Consider the following 18,960-nt stretch of genomic DNA (forward strand, 5'->3'; position numbering starts at 1 on the left):
GCTAGATCTCTGATCTTTTATATTCCATGGCTTCTAAATATGAAGTTACTACTGATGCAGATCAGCAACTGCTTTACGAATTACAGCCATAGAGAGTCCCTGGGGGCACTAAGAGGTTACATGATTTGCCCAGTCCCATAGCCAGTGTGTGTGTGTCTGTGTGTGTGTGTGTGTGTGTGTGAGACTGGAACCCAGAGCTCTCTGATTCATCTGGCTTTCTCTCCTTTACTCCATTGTGCCTCTCCTGGGCACCTCTTTTTAAAGAGGAATGTTGACAAACTATAGTGCATCAGAGGAGGGTGACCCAGACGGTGAGAGTACTGGTGAACTTGCTATTCGTGGTGTCAGCAGAATTTTGAATGCAATCCTGACTGGATCGGTCTCTAACCTGGGAATGGTCTAAGCAGAACAGAGCAGGCCAGAAGCAGGTGTGTCAAGACACAGAGTAGAGGTATAATTCATTTCACAGTGAGGAAAATGACTTACAAGCAAGGAAGCCCCCCCCCCCCCAACCTCCTGAGAAGGAGACCTTGATATGTAGGGGTAAAGGCAATGCTTATACACAGAAGTGGGCCGGACTATGACATAGTCATTCTTAGGTCTTGCATAGCAGTTTCCCATGGCAGGCTCATGCATGGACAATGCAGGCATTCCTGGGTCCTGTGGGAACAATCTCCAAGTTGATTGTCTCACAGCAGGGTACAGTACCTGGTTCAGTTCACTTAGCTGTTACAAGGAACAGGGACTGTGAACAAGTCAAGCAAGATGATGGATGACTCTCAGGTCCCTGGGAAATAGGGGACAGTGAGCACCTGGTGCTTGGTTAAGGCGATACACTTTGCCAGAGGGTGAGGTCATCCAGAGTGCAAAGGATTGTTGTTATGCCACACTCAGGGCCTTACTGGGCCTTAGCTCTGAGAAGCAGGGTGTCTCCAAAATATCTTGACATTTCCCCCTTTTGGCCAAATGGAGAGGGTATGAAAGAACCCCTATCCTTATGGCCAAAAAGGGAGAGGCAAATAAGCCAAGATACCACAAGAGGCCAGTTGGGCTAGGACAAGATGTTGCCCAGTGGGGAGCGAGGTAGTTCCTTAAGGGGACCTATTGGGGCCCAGGGTATCATTACTAGCCACTGTTTGCTTACAAGCAGAAAAGGAGGGGCAAGAACGTAGGGGTAGAAAATGGTAAGACATAATTACATTAAGTCAGGTACAGATCAAACTACTTAGAGAGCTCACAATGGACTAGTTCTAAGAAGGGAGATTTACAAGTCACCGAGGTAACCAAGAAAACTTAAACATAAATATCTTGTAGTTAAAGACCAAAGCAATACAACAGTTATCACCAATATTAATTAACATCAAGTCTCCTTGTATCTTAGTAATCCATTTTCAGTATCCATTTTAACCAGCACATTTTGAGTCCCAGATGTCTCGCATAGTTATCTGATCCCTAAATATCTTTTACTTAATATAATTTAGTACAATCACTTAAGTTTGGTTCTCCAGTTTTGAAATCTCAGAGAATCTCAGTTCATCTACCATTTGCTGTTTCTATCCTTACCTAAATCCTGTACCTGATATAAGAATCTTTTAAAAATATATGTCTAAATGAACTCTTCTGCCCTTTAAAAATTATCAGACAGATACTTTAAAAATGGGAAAATAATTTCACCTTCTTTACTACTATCAATATAATTTATGTGTAAAATCCAATTAATCCTTAATTAATAAAACCTTAATCCAATTCTGAGTATTTAATTCTAAAACTTAAAACTAAAACTCAAAACCTTAATTTCCATGATAGATAAATTTTGGAAGCCAATCACACATGTATATATTTCTTAGAGAAAACAGCCTAATCTTGTTGCTTTTTTCAAAATTTACTATTCCGTTTAATTAGAAAATTTTTGCATCACACCTTTGTCTTATTGCTTTATTTTATCATTTCCTCCTTCGGAGAATATTATCTCTATATTATAATTTGACCACAAATATAGGTTAAAATTGTAAGCTGTTCATACTAGCATCCTATTATAGCAACTTAGAGATGTTCTAGTATCCAGCTATTATTTAATAGATTTAATACTGTCCTTACAAAACTTCTTGATTATACAATTTGTTATAAAAAGAAAAAGAGGTACATGGTTATAACAATGTCACATATCATAACAGAGTGGAAAATTCTCTTAGCTCTGCTTGATTCCAGACATGAATCATATCTGACAGCCAATCATGTAGTCAGAGGTGTTATAAGCAAGGCTTAGAATTAAAACCAGGTGGGGAATTTTCCTTTTCAGAAAGGAAACAGCACAACGGGGAAATAGAGTTGGGAGATCCTACACAGGCCGTGTCTAAGGTTGTCCCCAAAACCTTTCCCCATCAGACATCCACCATTAAGCAGTTTTCAGACTGCCACACATGCCATTTCTACTATTGGCTTCATGACAATTCAGACAACTATCCCTGTAATCAAAGTTCACAATAATAGTAAATTACAGTATGGGAAATTTTTTTTTTACCTTAAATAGCAAAATTTCACTAACCACAACTCAGGGCTTGAATGTCTTTCCTGATGTTTCCCTAGCAGTTTCATTAATCCTTTACTTATAAATTAAAACTACCCATATTCTGGGACTTCAGACATACAGCAAATACCTAATAGTTAACTCATCATCACTATGTGGAAGGTACATCTTTAAACCACCTTATACATTTTCATAATAGCCAAGATTTTCAAATGAAAAATTGCTATTATAGTAAATACCATCATTATCATTATTAGTTGTAGTATTACCTGTTTTATAACTAAATATACCTTATTAAATATTTGTTTTCAAATATCTATTTTTAGCACATCCTCTTAAAAGCCCAATTCAAAATCTAATAGCATTCAGATTAAAAGAGAAGTTTTATCTAACAGTATTTCTATTACAGTAGTCTCTCAAATTTCACAATATGAGAATTTAGAAATACAATACAATTTAGAAATACAACAATAAAACAAACTATCATGTATTTAAAATATGAAATAAAACTTCAGATGATAACAATTGCATTTCCAAATTATCACACAAAAATCATCGATCTTATTACCTTTGGCATTTTAAAACCACTTTAGAGTTATCAGGCATGGAATAATTACATTCAATTAAAGAAATAATAATAATTACAAATCAGGAAACTGGGGAAACAGAGATAAGACAACTTGCTTAAGATTACACAGCTAATTAGTTTTTGCAAGCAGAACAGAGAAGGGTGGGCTTACCAGGGGCAGAGGCAGGCTGGCTGGCTCCCCCACCTTGTACTGCCATGCTAGGTGCTGCCGGGGCACTAGGACCCTCCTAAGCAGCATCGGGGCAAGGCCCTCCAAGGGCTTGACCATCCTTGGAGACACCAACTAACTGGGCTTTGGGGGTGTAGCAGAGGGCATAACCTAGGGGATTGGGTGGCTGGTGGCAGGGCCTTCCCATCGGTGGTAGTTCCTGGTGGCAGGGCAAGGTGAATGCTGGCCACAGGGTCTGAGCCCCTTCCTTCCCCCAAAAGCTGCAGGCACTGGGGTCACTTGCAGCTGTTGGGGCAGGGTGGACAGGATGTACTGTTTCCCCACAGTTCTCTAGCATTCTCTTTTTTCAATCTGATCTGAGATGATAGGGTTAACAGAATAAAAGGGAAAGGGCTTGTGAGCTGGGGTGGGGTTAACAAGACATGATCTTAAAGTGCAAACCATTTACCTATTTTTTTCTTCACTTTCTTCATTTTGGAATTTCTACCAACTGGCTTTCCTTCATTATCCTAGAACAACGAAACTATTAATCTTGCTAATTACTTTAAAAAAAACTTTTAAAAAGCTTTATAAGGGGCAGCTAGGTGGTGCAGTAAGTAGAGCACTGGCCCTGGAGTCAGGAGGGCCTGAGTGCAAATCTGACCTCATACACTTGACACATGTACTAGCTGTGTGACCTTGGGCAAGTCACTTGACCCCAATTACCCTGCCCAAAAAACAAACAAAAACTTTTACAAGATTTAATCCTTATTTTTCCTTAAAACAAATTCTACAGTGTAGTACCCCAAAACTTGCAAAGGTATTTCAGAAGGGAGTGAGTTTCTATAATTACTTCAAAGTCTCAGGAGTTCTCTACTGCAATCTTAAAAATGACTAATTTCCAAACTCCTTAATGATTAATCTTCAAACCTCCAGAATCTGCTAAAATGTTTTTAGCAGTTCTACGACTTTGATTATCTGACTTTATTTCTGTAATTCCAACTTGGCCAACGGTTGAAATGACAAGGGGAAAAAGTGTCTTATAGGTTTTTTCTTATAACCTAAACTCCCAAAGAAAGCCTAAAGTGGGGGGCGGGAGGGGGTGCGGTTAGTCCTGCTTACTGGGACAACTGCTTCAGCTATGAAAGTTCCTCATCAGCCTTTCCCAGTGTTCTGACTACAGTCCTTAGAAGTTTTTCTGGCTGGTTGCATTTTAAACCTTGCAAGGTAATAGAATCTAGTTCGCAGCCCGAACATGACACAGACATTCTGCATCTTACAAAGATGCACACACGAAATGACAAGACAAAAACAAACAACGAAGTGCACAGAACTTATTCTACCTGGTTGACACGAGGCATACAGATCAGAAGTATGAGCAATTACACAAACCAGAGGTTTATACAATTTAGAAAACCAATTACCAGAGCCACGCAGAGGGGCCAAATTACAGAGGTGCACTGTTAGCAAACCAAACACTCTCTTAGCCTGTGGCGGGGTGGGGGTGGGGGGCAAAGCTGGAACAGAGGCAAGTAAGAACCTGCTGGTTGGGGATGGGGTGAGGGGCACACTGGCCCTGAAATGTACAGAAAAAAAAAACCCAACCCAGAGGCACATAGCACAAAGAACCAGAGGTGTGCAGAGGGTATCCTTACCAGAACCAGGTCAAGGGAGGGACCCTGGGGTCTTCCCCCCAAAATGTGAACTCAATCAAGTCAGTAATGGAGCGGGAGTGAGAGCAGTGAACTTGCCAAATGAGGGGGGTTGGACTCTGTAGAAAGCTCCAGTGGTACCTAGTACATTCCCACTCCTACTAGAGGGTTCAAGACTTCACCTCCACCTCCATCGCGTGAACAGCTGCCACTAATTAATGTCAGCAGAATTTTGAATGAAGTCCAGACTGGGCCAGTCCCTAACCTAGGAATGGCCTGAGCAGAATAGAGCAGGCCAGAAGCAGGTGTGTCAGGACACAAAGTAGAGGTATAATTCATTTCACAGTGAGGAAAATGACTTACAAGCAAGGAAGCCCTCCCCCTCCTCCCCACCTCCTGAGAAGGAGACCTTCATATGTAGGGGTAAAGGCAATGCTTATATACAGAAGTGGGCTTGACTATGACATAGTCATTCTTAGGTCTTGCATAGCAGTTTCCCATGGCAGGCTCATGCATGGACAATGCAGGCATTCCTGGGTTCTGTGGGAACAATCTCCAAGTTGATTGTCTCACAGCAGGGTACAGTACCTGGTTCAGTTCACTTAGCTGTTACAAGGAACAGGGACTGTGAGCAAGTCAAGCAAGATGATGGATGACTCTCAGGTCCCTGGGAAATAGGGGACAGTGAGCACCTGGTGCTTGGTTAAGGTGATACACTTTGCCAGAGGGTGAGGTCATCCAGAGTGCAAAGGATTGTTGTTATGCCACACTCAGGGCCTTACTGGGCCTTAGCTCTGAGAAGCAGGGTGCCTCCAAAATCTTTAGGGATGGTTTAGCTTGGAGCTGGGACAATATGGACATGAAAAACCATCAGTGAAAGAAGCATTATATTTGTTCTAAATGCCTCTAAGGCCCCTTCCAACTCAATCTATGATTCTATGGATGAGAATCAAAAGATAAAAGCTGCCTAGAAGCAGAGTTTAGCCTAAGTTAAGTAAAAATTACATACTTAGAAGCTCCTGAAGTAAAATTTTGTTCTTCTTTGTATCCCCTGTAGTGACTAACTCAGTGGCCTCCACATAATAGTTGTTCAGTTGAGTCTGACTCTTCATGGTTTTTTTTGGCAAAGATACCGGAGTGGTTTGCCATTTTCTTCTCCAGCTCATTTCACAGATGAGGAAACTGAAGCAAACAGGGTTAAAAGACTTGCCAGGGTTAAATCACACAGCTAAGTAAGTGTAACAACAATGCTACTAGCAGCTTCTGTGGCTTGTAAGGCCAACAACACCAGCACACAGGAGGGCTGCTAGCACAGGTTCTTTGATCAGCTTTTCTAAGGAAAGCAACTTAAAGGGGTTTACAATCTCAATTTAATTAAACATACAGATATCATTCACTTAGTTCAGGGGAAAAAAATCAGCACCCTGAACTTCAGAGAAAACACAAACAGAAATTACAAGCAGAAATTATATAAACAGAGCAAATAACACAAATCAACAGACAGGGCTTCTAACCATCTGTCCATAGCAATACATACATAGTTACCGGAGAGAGAAGCGCCAATATCTGGGTTTTCAAAGCTGGGCAGCCTCTTACTGGCTACTCAGAGTCTCGCCTAGCCAAATCACATGAACACTCTTCCAATGAGTGAGCCCCCAAAGCAAAATGCTAACCTCCAAGTATATATACGTTTCTTCAGGGTCAGAGGGTGTCGCAACCATGTGACTCAAACTCATGTGACTTAGGCTTTCTTGTGACTTAAGCAAGGGCAAGACTCAATCAAATGCACTTGATTGTCTGAGTCCTGAGAAGCATTCCAAAAGAAAAAACAGCAAAAAGTCCCACTTTACTTGCCATTACAGTATGTATCTGAGGTCAGATTTGAACTCACGAAGTTGAACCTTACTCCAAGCCCAGACCTCTATCCACTGCACCATCTTGCTGCTCCAATATATCTCCACATGGTAGGCACATTATGAAAGGGTTGTTGATTAATTGAATTCTCTTGAATCCACAGAATCACAAAGGAGAGACCTCATTTCCCCAGAGCTCTGACAAGCTTCTCCTAGACCTCCTTCCCACTCTAGCACCTCTGGGAGGAGGTTCCATTCCTCACTTCCTTGATAAGGCCAGTATGGATAGAGGAGCTACCTTTCCAACCTTGCTTCTGGCTCTGCAGTTGGGTGAGTGATAGTCCTTGAATTTGGGGGCCGGGATGGCAAAGGAGCTGGATCTCACTGTTGGATCAGGGGAGGAAATAAAAGTCAGCAACTTTGCCTGCTTCTGGCCCTTACCTACTTCTCACTCTCTTGGATCCAGTTCTGTTACCTGCTATGACCGGAGGAAAGGAGCTGATACTGGGTGAGGCTGGGGAAACTGCTGAACTGCCTTGTAAGTCTTCAGGCAAAAAAAACGTGGACTTTACCTGGAAACAACCGGACCAACTTGTACTTCTCAAGGGTTTCAGAATAGGTTCACCATCGAAGATGATAGGTAAGTGTAGCCAATAGCCCTGGGTCCCTCCCAAAACTTTGACCTTACACAGACTGGGTCTGATCCTGAGGTCTAACTGACAAAAGGCCATTTTCCCTTTTCCCTCTCTGCCCCAACTTTGGGTTTCTCCAGGAAAATCTACAAATATCACTTATGAATAGGTTTCCCTAAATGAGGGCAACAGTATCCTCAGCTCCCGAACAAAGCATTCACTGTAACAAATGCATATCCATGTAGGACAGCCTTGATTTCATTCTACAGAAAATGGGACACAAGGGTACAAAAGACTCACTGGAACCCCTAAGCATATACAGAAAATACATAAAGCACTCATAATGGTTTCAACGTTCCATTGAGTGCCTCTTTAGCCCTATGGAGACCTTCCCTTCCTACAAACTTTTTCCTCTGTTCCTTACATAAGACACTTCATTCTCCCATCTCTGGGCCTTTGTGCTAACTGGTTCCTATACCAAGAACACACTCCGTCCTCAGTTCTATCTCACAGAATCCCTAACTTTCTTTAAGACTTAACTCTGTCACTACCTTCTGCCTTTTTTGATTTGCCTAACTGCTAGCACCTTCCCTCCCTTCTACCCTAATGACCTTGTGTTTAACAACTTTTTGCTTATTGTGTGTGTGAGTGTTTTCATTAGTTTCCGTCCCATCTGACTCTTTGTGACCCCATTTGGGGTTTTCTTGATAAAGACACTGGAGTGGTTTGACATTTCCTTCCCCAGCTCAAGTGACTTGCCCAGAATTACACAGCTAGTAAGTCTGAGAGGGGATTGGAACTCGGGAAGACAAGTCTTCCTGCTTCCCAGCCCAGTGCTCTATCTACTGTGCCCCCTAGCTGTCCCATTTTTTTTTTGCATGTACTTATCATCTCTTCCATCCCAGAATATAAGTTCCTTGAGATCAGGAACTGTTTCATTTTTGTTTTTTTATAGTAATGCCTAGGTCAATGCTTAATAAATAGGTGTTTAATAAATGCTTATTGATTGGCAATTGATAGAGATCTGTGAATGAAACTGACTTTTTAATTAATTGGGTAAAACCACAATTCAATCATTTTGAGCACTGATCTTGCTTTTTGTAAGTATAGGTATAGAAGATTGGAAAGAGTCTTTTTTATTGATCCCAGACATTTTATTTTATTTTTTCAGTGAGCATTGTGTTTGCCTTTTTCTCATTAAAAACAGTTTAGAAAAAAAGTCATATTATATTAATTGGATTCTGGTTAATCATATACAAACATATATATATATATATAATATACATATATATAAACATTTATGTATGTGTATTTTTGACAGGACCTATGATTGCATTGGTATTTCGAGTTACTTGTGAAGAACTTTCTCTACCAATGGAGGTAGATATCCGCTTTGCAACCTCCAGTGCTAGTGAGTGACTTGGGATGCTAAGGGGTTAGGTGCTAGTCACACAGCCAATATTTGTCAGAAGCAACACCTGAACCCAGTTCTTCCTCACTCTGAGGCCGGCTCTCTATCCGACATACCACCCTGACTCTCACTTAATATGTACAAAAAAACCCCAGAAAAATTTCAGGCAGTTTTTTTCTTGTTACAAAATTATTAATATGCACAACTTTCTGTATATTGTGTAAAGAAAGGCATATACTAGGCACTATGGCGAGAGACTGAGAAAAAGGAAGGCATGAAGTCTGTCTTGAGGAGTTATCTTTCTGTTCATATCACTCTGTTCCTCAAAATAACTGGCAAAAAAAATCCTCCCTGACTAACTCCGAGTCACCTAGTATGTATTTCCGTAGCTTGCCTTATGGATAAAGTCCATGACAATGACAACTCCAAGGAATTCTCCTATTTAATTTGCTATACTAGAACTGTTATCAAGCTGAATATTGCTCAAAAAGTAGGATTTCCAAATGAAAGTCTATGCTAGAGAGATTTTTATTTGTTGTGATGGAATTTCGTAGAAATTTCAGATCAGCAATGATCTCTCCTTGGCTAGTCACTTAACAGCTCAGCGCTCCAGGCAGGTCTCTAAATATAAGCTGAAGAATAATTCCTTGCTAGCTGTCCCCTATGTAGATGAAATTGAAAGTCCAATGGGAAAAAAGTCTTTCTGAGCTAGAACAGCTCTTTATTTTAACTGTTCCCTAAACGATTCTTGGACTAGATGGTCTCTCAGGTTCCTTCTAGCTCTAACCCTATGATCCTGAGGTAATGAGGATAATCAGGTTCTCATTCCCACCACACATCTACCGTATTAGAGCCAGGTCACAGGCTCAACACCATGTATTTTCCATGGGATATTCATAAGCTTTCTAGGAGATCACTTCCTGCTGATCAATCAACACCCAGATCTGGAGGCATGTAATCTCTTGAATCCATGAAGTTGTTTCCAAGGCTAGATCACGGGCTAGAAACCAGGGCTTATCACTCCCATTTCATTTATTCCTCATTCTGTTACTGCTGCTGCCACCACTACCACCACAATTATAGGTCTTTAATATTTGAGAGGCAGATACAATTATTATCCCCATTTTATTGACAGGGAAAAGTAATGTTCAGAGAAGTTAAATGTCTTGACCATAGCCATTAACCTACTTGGGCCAAAACTCAACATGTCTAATAATCCCTCATCTATAGGACAACTCCCTAGATACTTGAAAACAGCTACCATGTTCCCCCCACCCAAACCTTCTCTTATCCAGGCTAAAAAAACATTCCTAGTTCTTTAAATTGATCCTTGTATCAGCCATAGCCTTTGCCATAGTTATGTCCAACTCCTGCCTCCCCCAATAACAACTTGTTAAATTTAATGCCCAGAAGGAAACACAGTACTCTGGATGGAGTCTGACCAGAGCCTGACTTCTCTCATTTTGGATACTAGGCCTTTATTAGTGCAAACTAAATTCAAATGAGTCTTTTTGGTTGCCACATCAGTAACATCATTGACAATGCCACATTATTAACTCATACTGGGTCTCATGTTTTTTCCACATGAACTGCTCACTCAATTTTGTACTTGGACATTTAATTTTTTGAACCCAAGTACAGGACTTTACATTTATCTCTACTTTTAGATCCCAAGTCAGTCATCCAATGCCTTAGATATTTCTTTCAGCTTTATGACATTCACAAATTTTATTATCATGCCATGTATAACTTCATACAGTCTCCGATTTAAAAAAAAAACTGAACAGAACAAGGCCTACAAAGAGACTTGTGGAACCTACTAGAGACCTTCATTCAAATTGCCAGTGATCAATGTCAAGACTCTTTGGGTTCAGCCAGTCAAAACAACTCAATTCAAACACCTCCAAAAGTGTCTAACTGTACTACCATTCGGTCCATATCTCGGAATCTCACCTAGAAGTATAATTTATATCAACTGTCTTTTTGAAATCAAGATATACTATGGTTATAGCATTTCAATGATTGACAGATAAAATAGATTAGATGTATAGGTTAGAATAAAACAAAATAGGTTATCTCATATGACTTTTTTTTGCACTGCAGTGAAAATTTATTTCCCTTAAAAATATGTTATTAATGATTTTTGTTTTTTTATACCAATTTTTTCCTTATATCTCCCACCACCACCATAGAACCTTCCTTCAAAACAAAGGAAAATAGCTAAGCAAAGTAAACTGAACACAGCAATTTTGTCTAACAGTAACTGCAATGTTCCACACACATAGTTTACCACCTCTCTATCAAGAAAAAAAATAAGTATGTTTCAATATCTGTCCTTTGGAATAAATATTTTAAATTTCATTTCATCTAAATTATAATATATTTTGCTATTTTTTCATTGATTATATGGAAGGATGTGGTTCCTTTCCACACTTCAGTTGATATAGTCACAGAATATAGTTTCACAGGATGAGGATTCAGTGTAAACAAGATTAATTTACACCTTGATCTCTTTATGAAGTTTGAATGCACCATTGATTTGGTCAGCATAGGAACATTTTGTTTGGCTATACAAGCAAGTTAGTCAAGCCTCGGGAAGTTTCAAATGCCTGAGCCCTGAAGGAGTTTTCATAGTTCCAGAGTTGGAAGCAGTTGTAGGGTTATACCATAGAGTAGCAAGAAGGATGGGGAGAAGAGATTGTCATAAGAACCACTGGACTAGTTGAATGCATTGTATCCAGCAGGGAGCAGAGACACATATTCCAGACAGACATAAACACAGAGAGGCAGTTACCTGAAAAAGGAAGCAGGTTCAAAGAATAGGATGTCTACCCATGGACGCTGTGTATATTTGTGAGAGAGTGCTCCCCCCAAGTTTATGGGGGGAATGTTTTATGATTACTGTTCTTGATATGCCATTTGAGTAAATGACCTTAATAAGAGTTCATTGAATCTACTAAATGACTATTAATGGGAAGCACCCTGGTAGGACCTTGTGAGCCCATTTCAACAATCTGCTAGCAGCTGCTGAAGGGGTGTAAGACCCAACACCAGCACACAGAAAGCCGCCAACACGGGTTCTTTTGATCTGCTTTACTAAGGAAAGCAACGTTAAGGGGTTAACAATCTTACTTTAATCCAGCATACAAATATCATTCACTTAGTTCAGGGGGAAAAGCCAGCACCCTGAGCTTCAGAGCAAATACAAACAAATTGCAAACATTAACAGACAGACCTTGTCTGATTCAAATCTCAATTCATAGTTACCAGAATTTAACAAAGTCCGAATATTCGGGTTTATAAACTGGAGGGCTCTTAACTACAGCTGCCCAGAGTCTCCACATCAGCACATTGCCAAGAATGAGAGCCCTGAGCAAATAGCTCTGTTCTCTCTTTTTATGCCCTCTTTAGCTGTCATCAAACATCATCTGAGCCGCCAGAACTTAAACTCTTACTATTGGCTCTGGTCTTAGCAACTCCCCTTAGGACCCTGGGGGCTTCACGCCCACATCAGTTTAGCACCTAGTAGCTAGAGGTTTTGGACCTACTTGGGAGCAAAGATATAATCAGACCTCCCTTCATTGGCTCCACTTTAGTTACCAATGCAGAGCTAAGTGTAAGCCTATAGATCCACAGGGTTTCCTCTAGAACAGGGTTGGGGAACCTGTGGCCTTGAGGGCACATGTGGCCCTCTAGGTCTTCAAGTGTGGCCCTTTGACTGAATCCAAACTTTAGGTCCTCAAGTACAGCCCTTTGACTTTGGATTCAGTGAAAGGGCTGCACTTGAGGACCTAGAGGGCTACACGTGGCCTTGAGGCCTCAGGTTCCCCACCCTGCTCTAGAACTTAAGGTAATAAGTAGCTTCTCTCTGGGGATGAGCGAAAATTGGCAGAGCAGTACAGAGGTATATTACCTTTACATTACTGTAGTTATTGCACATATTATTTTCCTGCCTCTGTTTTCTTCTTTTTTATCAATTCACATGTCTTCTCACATTTCTCTGAATTCCTCATATTCATTATTTCTTAAAGTCCAACTATATTCCATTACATTCATATACCTAAGTTTTCAGCTATTTTCCAACCAATGGGCATTCATTTTGTTTCCAGTTTTTTCCTCATACAAAAATAATGCTCCCATGTATTGACTCGATCTTAATTAAACCATGCTGGCTTCCACTGACCACAATTTCTAAGTGCTTGAAAATAGACCCTTTCACTATTTTTCCAGGAATCCCTATCGAGCTCATTGGCCTATGGTTTGAATTACCAACTTTCTCTCACTTTTTGGAAATCCAGACAACTTCAATCCTGCGGCACCTCACCCATCTTTTCTTTGTACTACTTGATGACTCCCCACAGACCCCTGACAGATATTCACTAATCATATCCTCAAACGTTTTTCAGTATCTTTGGATGTAATTTGTCCAAATTAGGTGACTTGAATTCACTCACTGTAGATAGATAGGTGCTCCTTACCTTTGCCTAATTATCTTAGTTTTCAGTTCTCTGCCAACCATTTTTATTTTATCCTTCCTTCTCTGAAGACTAGTCTCCTTGATAAAGGAAGCAAAAACACAATAGGAGTTCTGTCTTCCCTCTTTCATATACTATCATCATCGTATCTACACCAGCTGAAGGACCTATGTCTTTCTTATTTTTTCTTTTGCTCCTAACATAGCTTTTTTTTTTTTAAAGCACTTTTGGTTGTTCATAGCATTGACTTCTAGCCTCAGCTTATATGCGGCATTAGCCTTCCCGACACTATTCTTCAGGGGCTGCATTGTTCCTTTAGTCACCCGATCATAACTATACCTGTTTTTGTCTCTTTTTAAAAATTAATTTTGTCAAAATCCTGAACTTAACCACCAAAAAGGAGGACACCTCTATATGCAAAGTAGAGCCAAAAAAAGGAGTAAAACCACAAATCTCGATTATGTGCGATCTGCTTTTTTTTAAGTGTAATAAATTTGACATTTTGCTTTCGAAGCTGTCTTGCTTGTCAGTTTTTCCTATTGAACTTCCTTCTGTTCTCTACTGAGCTTTAAAATAAATGTTTCAATCCTCTTCTTTTCTTTCTTTCTTTTTTTAATCAACACTGTTACTAGCTCTTATCTCCTTTCCCCTCCCTCACACATTCCATTGAAAAACAAGAAAGCCAAAACTCTAGTAACCACTAAGAATCCCTTTTGTTATTTCTTAAGGTGTAATAATACTCCACGTCATTAATATGCCATGATTTGTTTGGCCCTTCTTCAATTGAGGGGCATCTGCTTTTGTTTTCAGTTCTTTACTACAACAAAAATTGCTGCAAAGCAGTCTCTTTAGACCTCTTTCTCTCCCTCATCTGAATAATTTGTGAATCATCTAAAGTTCCTTCTTCAGTGCCTCCCATCACTTTTGAACTGTTTTTCCTTTAAGAATCTCAGGCCCACGGGACCCTGGCTTTTCTCTGTACTCTTTGAAATCTACTCTTTTAAAGTCTAAAGCACACATTAGGCTATACCTAGTGTTCCACTTTCTTTTCTCTTACAAATTCTAAGATGACATTCCCTCCCAAGATTCCTGTTGCTTCCTCTTTGGCAACCAATTTCTTCTTATCGGCCATTCAGGAATACTGAATAGTTTCTAAGAAGCCCCTTGATTTCTTGAAAGGGAACATCCCACTGACGAGAAATATTCTCTAAATAGCAGCTCAGGCGCAGGTTAACTGAGCCCATGGCCCATTTTTCTGGTTGCCCTGACCATGGATGAGACAGTCCAGCAGAACACATATACTCAAAAAGAGGAAGGTGCCTGCAAACATAGGCCACCATGACTATCCTGTCCTGCTGCACCAAAGATACCTCATTCCTTCTGTCCCTTGTGCTTGCTCTCAGTCTGATGACACAACTGTGTGGGCCAGCTGAGGGTCAAAAGTCTTTCTTATCTGCACTGACTAAGGGCAGCCCTAAAGAAGATGGTGTACTTCTAGGGGTTATGACAGTAGCTGCTACCTTTCTGGGCACCTAGGTGGCACAGTGCATAGAGTTCTGGGCCTGGAGTCAGGAAGACTCATCTGTTGTCATTCAGTTGTTTCAGTTGTGTTCGACTCTTTGTGACCCACTCTAGAGTTTTCTTGGCAAAGATACTAGAGTGGTTTGTCCTTTCCTTCTCTAGCTCACTTTACAGATGAGGAAACTGAGGCAAACAGGGTTAAGTGACTTGCCCAGGGTCCCACAGCTAGTGTCTAAGGCTGGATTTGAACTTAGGTCTTCCTGACACTAGCTGTATGACCCTAAGCAAATCACTTAGCTTAGTTTGCCTCAGTTTCCTCATCTGTAAAGTGAGCTGGAGAAGGAAATGGCAAACCACTCCAGTATCGTTGCCAGAATAGGTTGTGAAGAGTTGGACATGACTGAACGACAACAAAAACTGCCAGCTGTCCTACCTTCTTTGTTATGTTAACATTCATTTCTTTTGCCTTTTGAAAGATGAAATTAACATTAAGTAAATAAAATTTATCTACTTTTAGCAGATATATCTCCAGCAGATGCCTGGGTGGTTTAATATGCCTGGCACCTCTTCCCTACAAACTATATACCCTCTGCCCATGCCAACTTTGTGTGCATTTTTTCAATAATTCATCATACATTATTTCAGTCTAGATGGGCAATCTATAATATATTCCCTCCATGACAGTGCTTCTCTACTTTGCCCTTCTTTTGTGTTCATGCTCTTTCTCCGTCATGCATCCGATCTCAGGTTTGTAGATTTCTATAAAGCAATATATCCTCCTTATATACAAAACTATTCTGCAGTCTGTTCTTTGTTATTTTCCCCACAAATTTATTTATTCATTTATTTGTTCTCTTATTTTTATGCTGCAGATTCCCCCCCACCCTGCCCCACTGAACAACAACAAAATAATGAAAAATAAAACTATCATAACAAATATACATAGTCCAGCAGAATAAATTCCTGCATTGGCCCTGTCCAAAAATGTATGTCACATTTTGTATTTAAAGCTCATCGCCTCTCTGGTGGGAGGTGGGTAGTGTGTTTTATCTTTAGTACTCTGGATTCATGGTTTGTCATTACATTGAGCAAAGTTCTAAAGTCTTTCAAAGCTACTTTGCTCTAAAATGTTGTTGTCATTGTGTAAATTTCTTTCCTAGTTCTGCTCACTTCACTGAGGATCAGTTCATAGAGATCTTCCCAGTTTCCTCTCAAACTGTCTACTTAATTATTAATTATTTAATTTTATATTTAATTTTATTTATAAATTAAGTATTTAATTATTCTGTTACAATCACGTGCCAAAATTTGTTTAGTTATTACCCAATAGTTGGACACCCCCTTAATTTCCATTTGAGGCTATTACAAAACATTTGCTATAAATTTGTTGTTGTTAAGTAGTTTCAGTCGTGTCTGACTCTTCATGACCACATTTGGGGTTTTCTTGGCAAAGATACTAGAGTGGTTTGCCATTTCCTTCTCCAGTTCATTTTATAGATGCTAAAACTGAGGCAAACAGGGTTAAGTGACTTGCTCAGGGTCACACAGCTAGGAAGTACCAGAGGCCAGATTTTAACTGGGGTCCTTCTGGCTCTGAAGCCAGCACTAGCTACCTAGCTGCTATAACTAATTTTGTAAAAATAGGTCGTTTTCACTCATGATTGAAAGCGCTATCTACATCCAGAGAAAGAACAGTTTGAATGCAGATTGAGGCAAACCATTTGCTCTCTCTTTTTTTTTTTCTCTTCTTTTTTGGTTTTGTTTCTTCTTTCTCATGATTCATCCCATTGCTCATAATTCTTCTTTACAACTTGACTCTTGTGTAAATAAGTTTAAGGCGAAGGTATATGTAGAACATATATCGGATTCCATGCCATCCTGGGGGGGAGGGGGAGGGGAAGAAAATTTGGAGCTCAAAAACTTGTGGAACTGAGTGTTGTAAACTAAAAATAAGAAATCTAAAAAAAAATTTTTAAATGACAAAAAATAGATCCTTTTCCTCTTTCTTTGATCTATGTGGATTATTGTTGTTGCTCGGTTGTTCAGTTGTATCTGACTATTTGTGACCGCATGGACCTTATCATGACAATACAGTCCATGGGGTTTTCCTGACAAAGATACTGGAGTGGTTTGCCATTTCCTTCTCCAATGGATTAAGGCAAAGAGAGGTTAAGTGACTTGCCCAGGGCCACACAGCTAGTAAATGTCTGAGGCCAGATTTGAACTCAGCTATTATTGACTCCAGGCCCAGCGCTCTATCGACTGAACCACCTAACTGCCTCATGTGGGTTATAGGCCTTGTCAAAAATTATGCACTTTTGGGGCATGGTTTCAAATTTCTCTTCAGAATGGTTGAACCAATTTATAGCTTCAACAACAATGCATTAGTATGCCTGTTTTCCCTCAGCCCCTCCAACATTTGTCACTTTCCTCTTCTGTCATTTTTGCCAATCTGATCTTCTGCCCTTTCTAATTTTTATGAACATGGCGCGACCTTCCAATGTTGTATTCTAGTCAAACAACCTATAATGATTTTTCCCATACCCTGAATCCTTAGTTCTATCTATACAACGTATTTCACATCTTTTGCACTTGTTTATATAAGATGTAATGATAACATAATGAGACTTACTTTTTAATGTTATGTACCAAAACACAGACATCCAAATGAGAGCTATCCTTCAGAATAGTCCCTTTGACTTACCCACCTAACATCATGGATTACTTAAAAAACAAACAAAAAAACTTTAGGTGAGTCAGTTATTGCTCACAGGAAAAATTTTTTAGAATTAACAAAAATTTAGTTTCTTTTTTTCTACCCCTACCCCAGTCATTGGGGGAAGAAAGGACAGTTTGGGGGGGGGGGGTATAAAAATATGCATAGTTAAGCAAAACAAATTTCCTCATTGGCCACATCCAAAAAAAGTATCTCTCATTTGGCACCTTGAGTCCATTACCTGTCTGCAAGGAGAGGGGCAGCATGGTTCATCATCTGTCTTCTAGAATCCTGCTTGGTTATAACCATGCAGTGATAAGAGTTCTTAAGTCTTTAAAAGTTGTTTGGTTTTACAATGTTGTTGTTATTGTATAAATTATTCTCATTCTTTTTCATGTTACTCTTCATGAGTTCAAATAGGCCTTTTGATATTTCATTGAAACCATCCTTTTTCATCATTTCTTATCCTCCCTCCTTCTTTTCTTCCTTCCTTCCTTCTTTCCTTCCTTTCCTCCTTTTTTCCTTCCTTTCTTCCCTCCTTCCTTCCTATCTCCTTTCCTTCCTTCCCTCCTTCTTTTCTTCCTTCCTTCCTTTATTCCCTCCTTCTTTCCTTCCTTCCCTCCTCCTTTTCTTCCTTCCTTCCTTCCTTCTCTCTTTCTTTCCTATCGCCTTTCCTGCCTTCCCTCCTTCTTTTCTTCCTTCCTTCCCCCATTCCTTTCTTCCTTGAAGGAGCTGGATCTCTGAGGCCCCTTCCAGCTGTAAATCTGTGAGTCTACTTTGTTAGGAAGGAAACAAAAGGAAGAAGGCTGGCCTTAGGTTCTGCAGAGCTGAGGCAGATGACTAGGGTAGCAAGTACTGTGCTGAGGTGTGGCAGGGGAAGCAAGGAGGCTGGGATAAGGAATGCATGGCTACTGGAGGTGTAGGGATAGAATAAAGAAGATGGTCAGGAGGAAGGAGGTTGGGGAAAGAATCAGGGAAGTTAGGAGACCAGCCTTCGAGCTGGTAGAACACTGAGCTGTCTTTAGTGAGGAATAAGAGGAAGATGTTGAGAGTTGGTGTTGAGGAAGGAGCTGGGATGGACCTGATTATTAGGCAATGTATCCAGGAGAATGTTTCAAAAGCCACAGAGAGGCCAAGTAGAATGAGGACCAAAATATGCGTTTGTATACATCTATTTGTATGTATGTGTATATACACATATGAGACAGCTAGATGGCACAATGGATAGAGGGTTAGCCCTGGAGTCAGGAGGATCTGAGCTCAAATCTGTCCTTAGACACTTACTAACTGTGTGGGCAAGTCACTTAAGCCTATTTGCCTCAGTTTCCTCATCTGTAAAATGGGCTAGAGAAGGAAATGGCAAACCACTCCAGTGTCTTTGCTAAGAAAACCCCAAATAGGGTTCACGGAAAGTCAGACATGACTGAGAAGACTCA

General features: G+C 40.2%; 1 protein-coding gene across 1 annotated transcript in view; it reads left to right on the forward strand.

The window, feature by feature from the left end:
- The window catches only part of CD4 (CD4 molecule), a 40,150-nt gene that overhangs the window by 7,703 nt on the left and 13,487 nt on the right, over positions 1 to 18,960 (forward strand). Inside the window, exons 2-3 of the mRNA XM_036761207.1 lie at positions 6,934 to 7,099; positions 7,236 to 7,409. Coding sequence (XP_036617102.1) covers positions 7,051 to 7,099; positions 7,236 to 7,409 — 223 coding nt within the window. The 5' untranslated portion in view covers positions 6,934 to 7,050. The remainder of the gene's footprint in view (positions 1 to 6,933; positions 7,100 to 7,235; positions 7,410 to 18,960) is intronic.

The sequence above is a fragment of the Trichosurus vulpecula genome, chromosome 5, assembly GCF_011100635.1.
Source record: "Trichosurus vulpecula isolate mTriVul1 chromosome 5, mTriVul1.pri, whole genome shotgun sequence".
Taxonomy (NCBI): Eukaryota; Metazoa; Chordata; class Mammalia; order Diprotodontia; family Phalangeridae; genus Trichosurus; species Trichosurus vulpecula.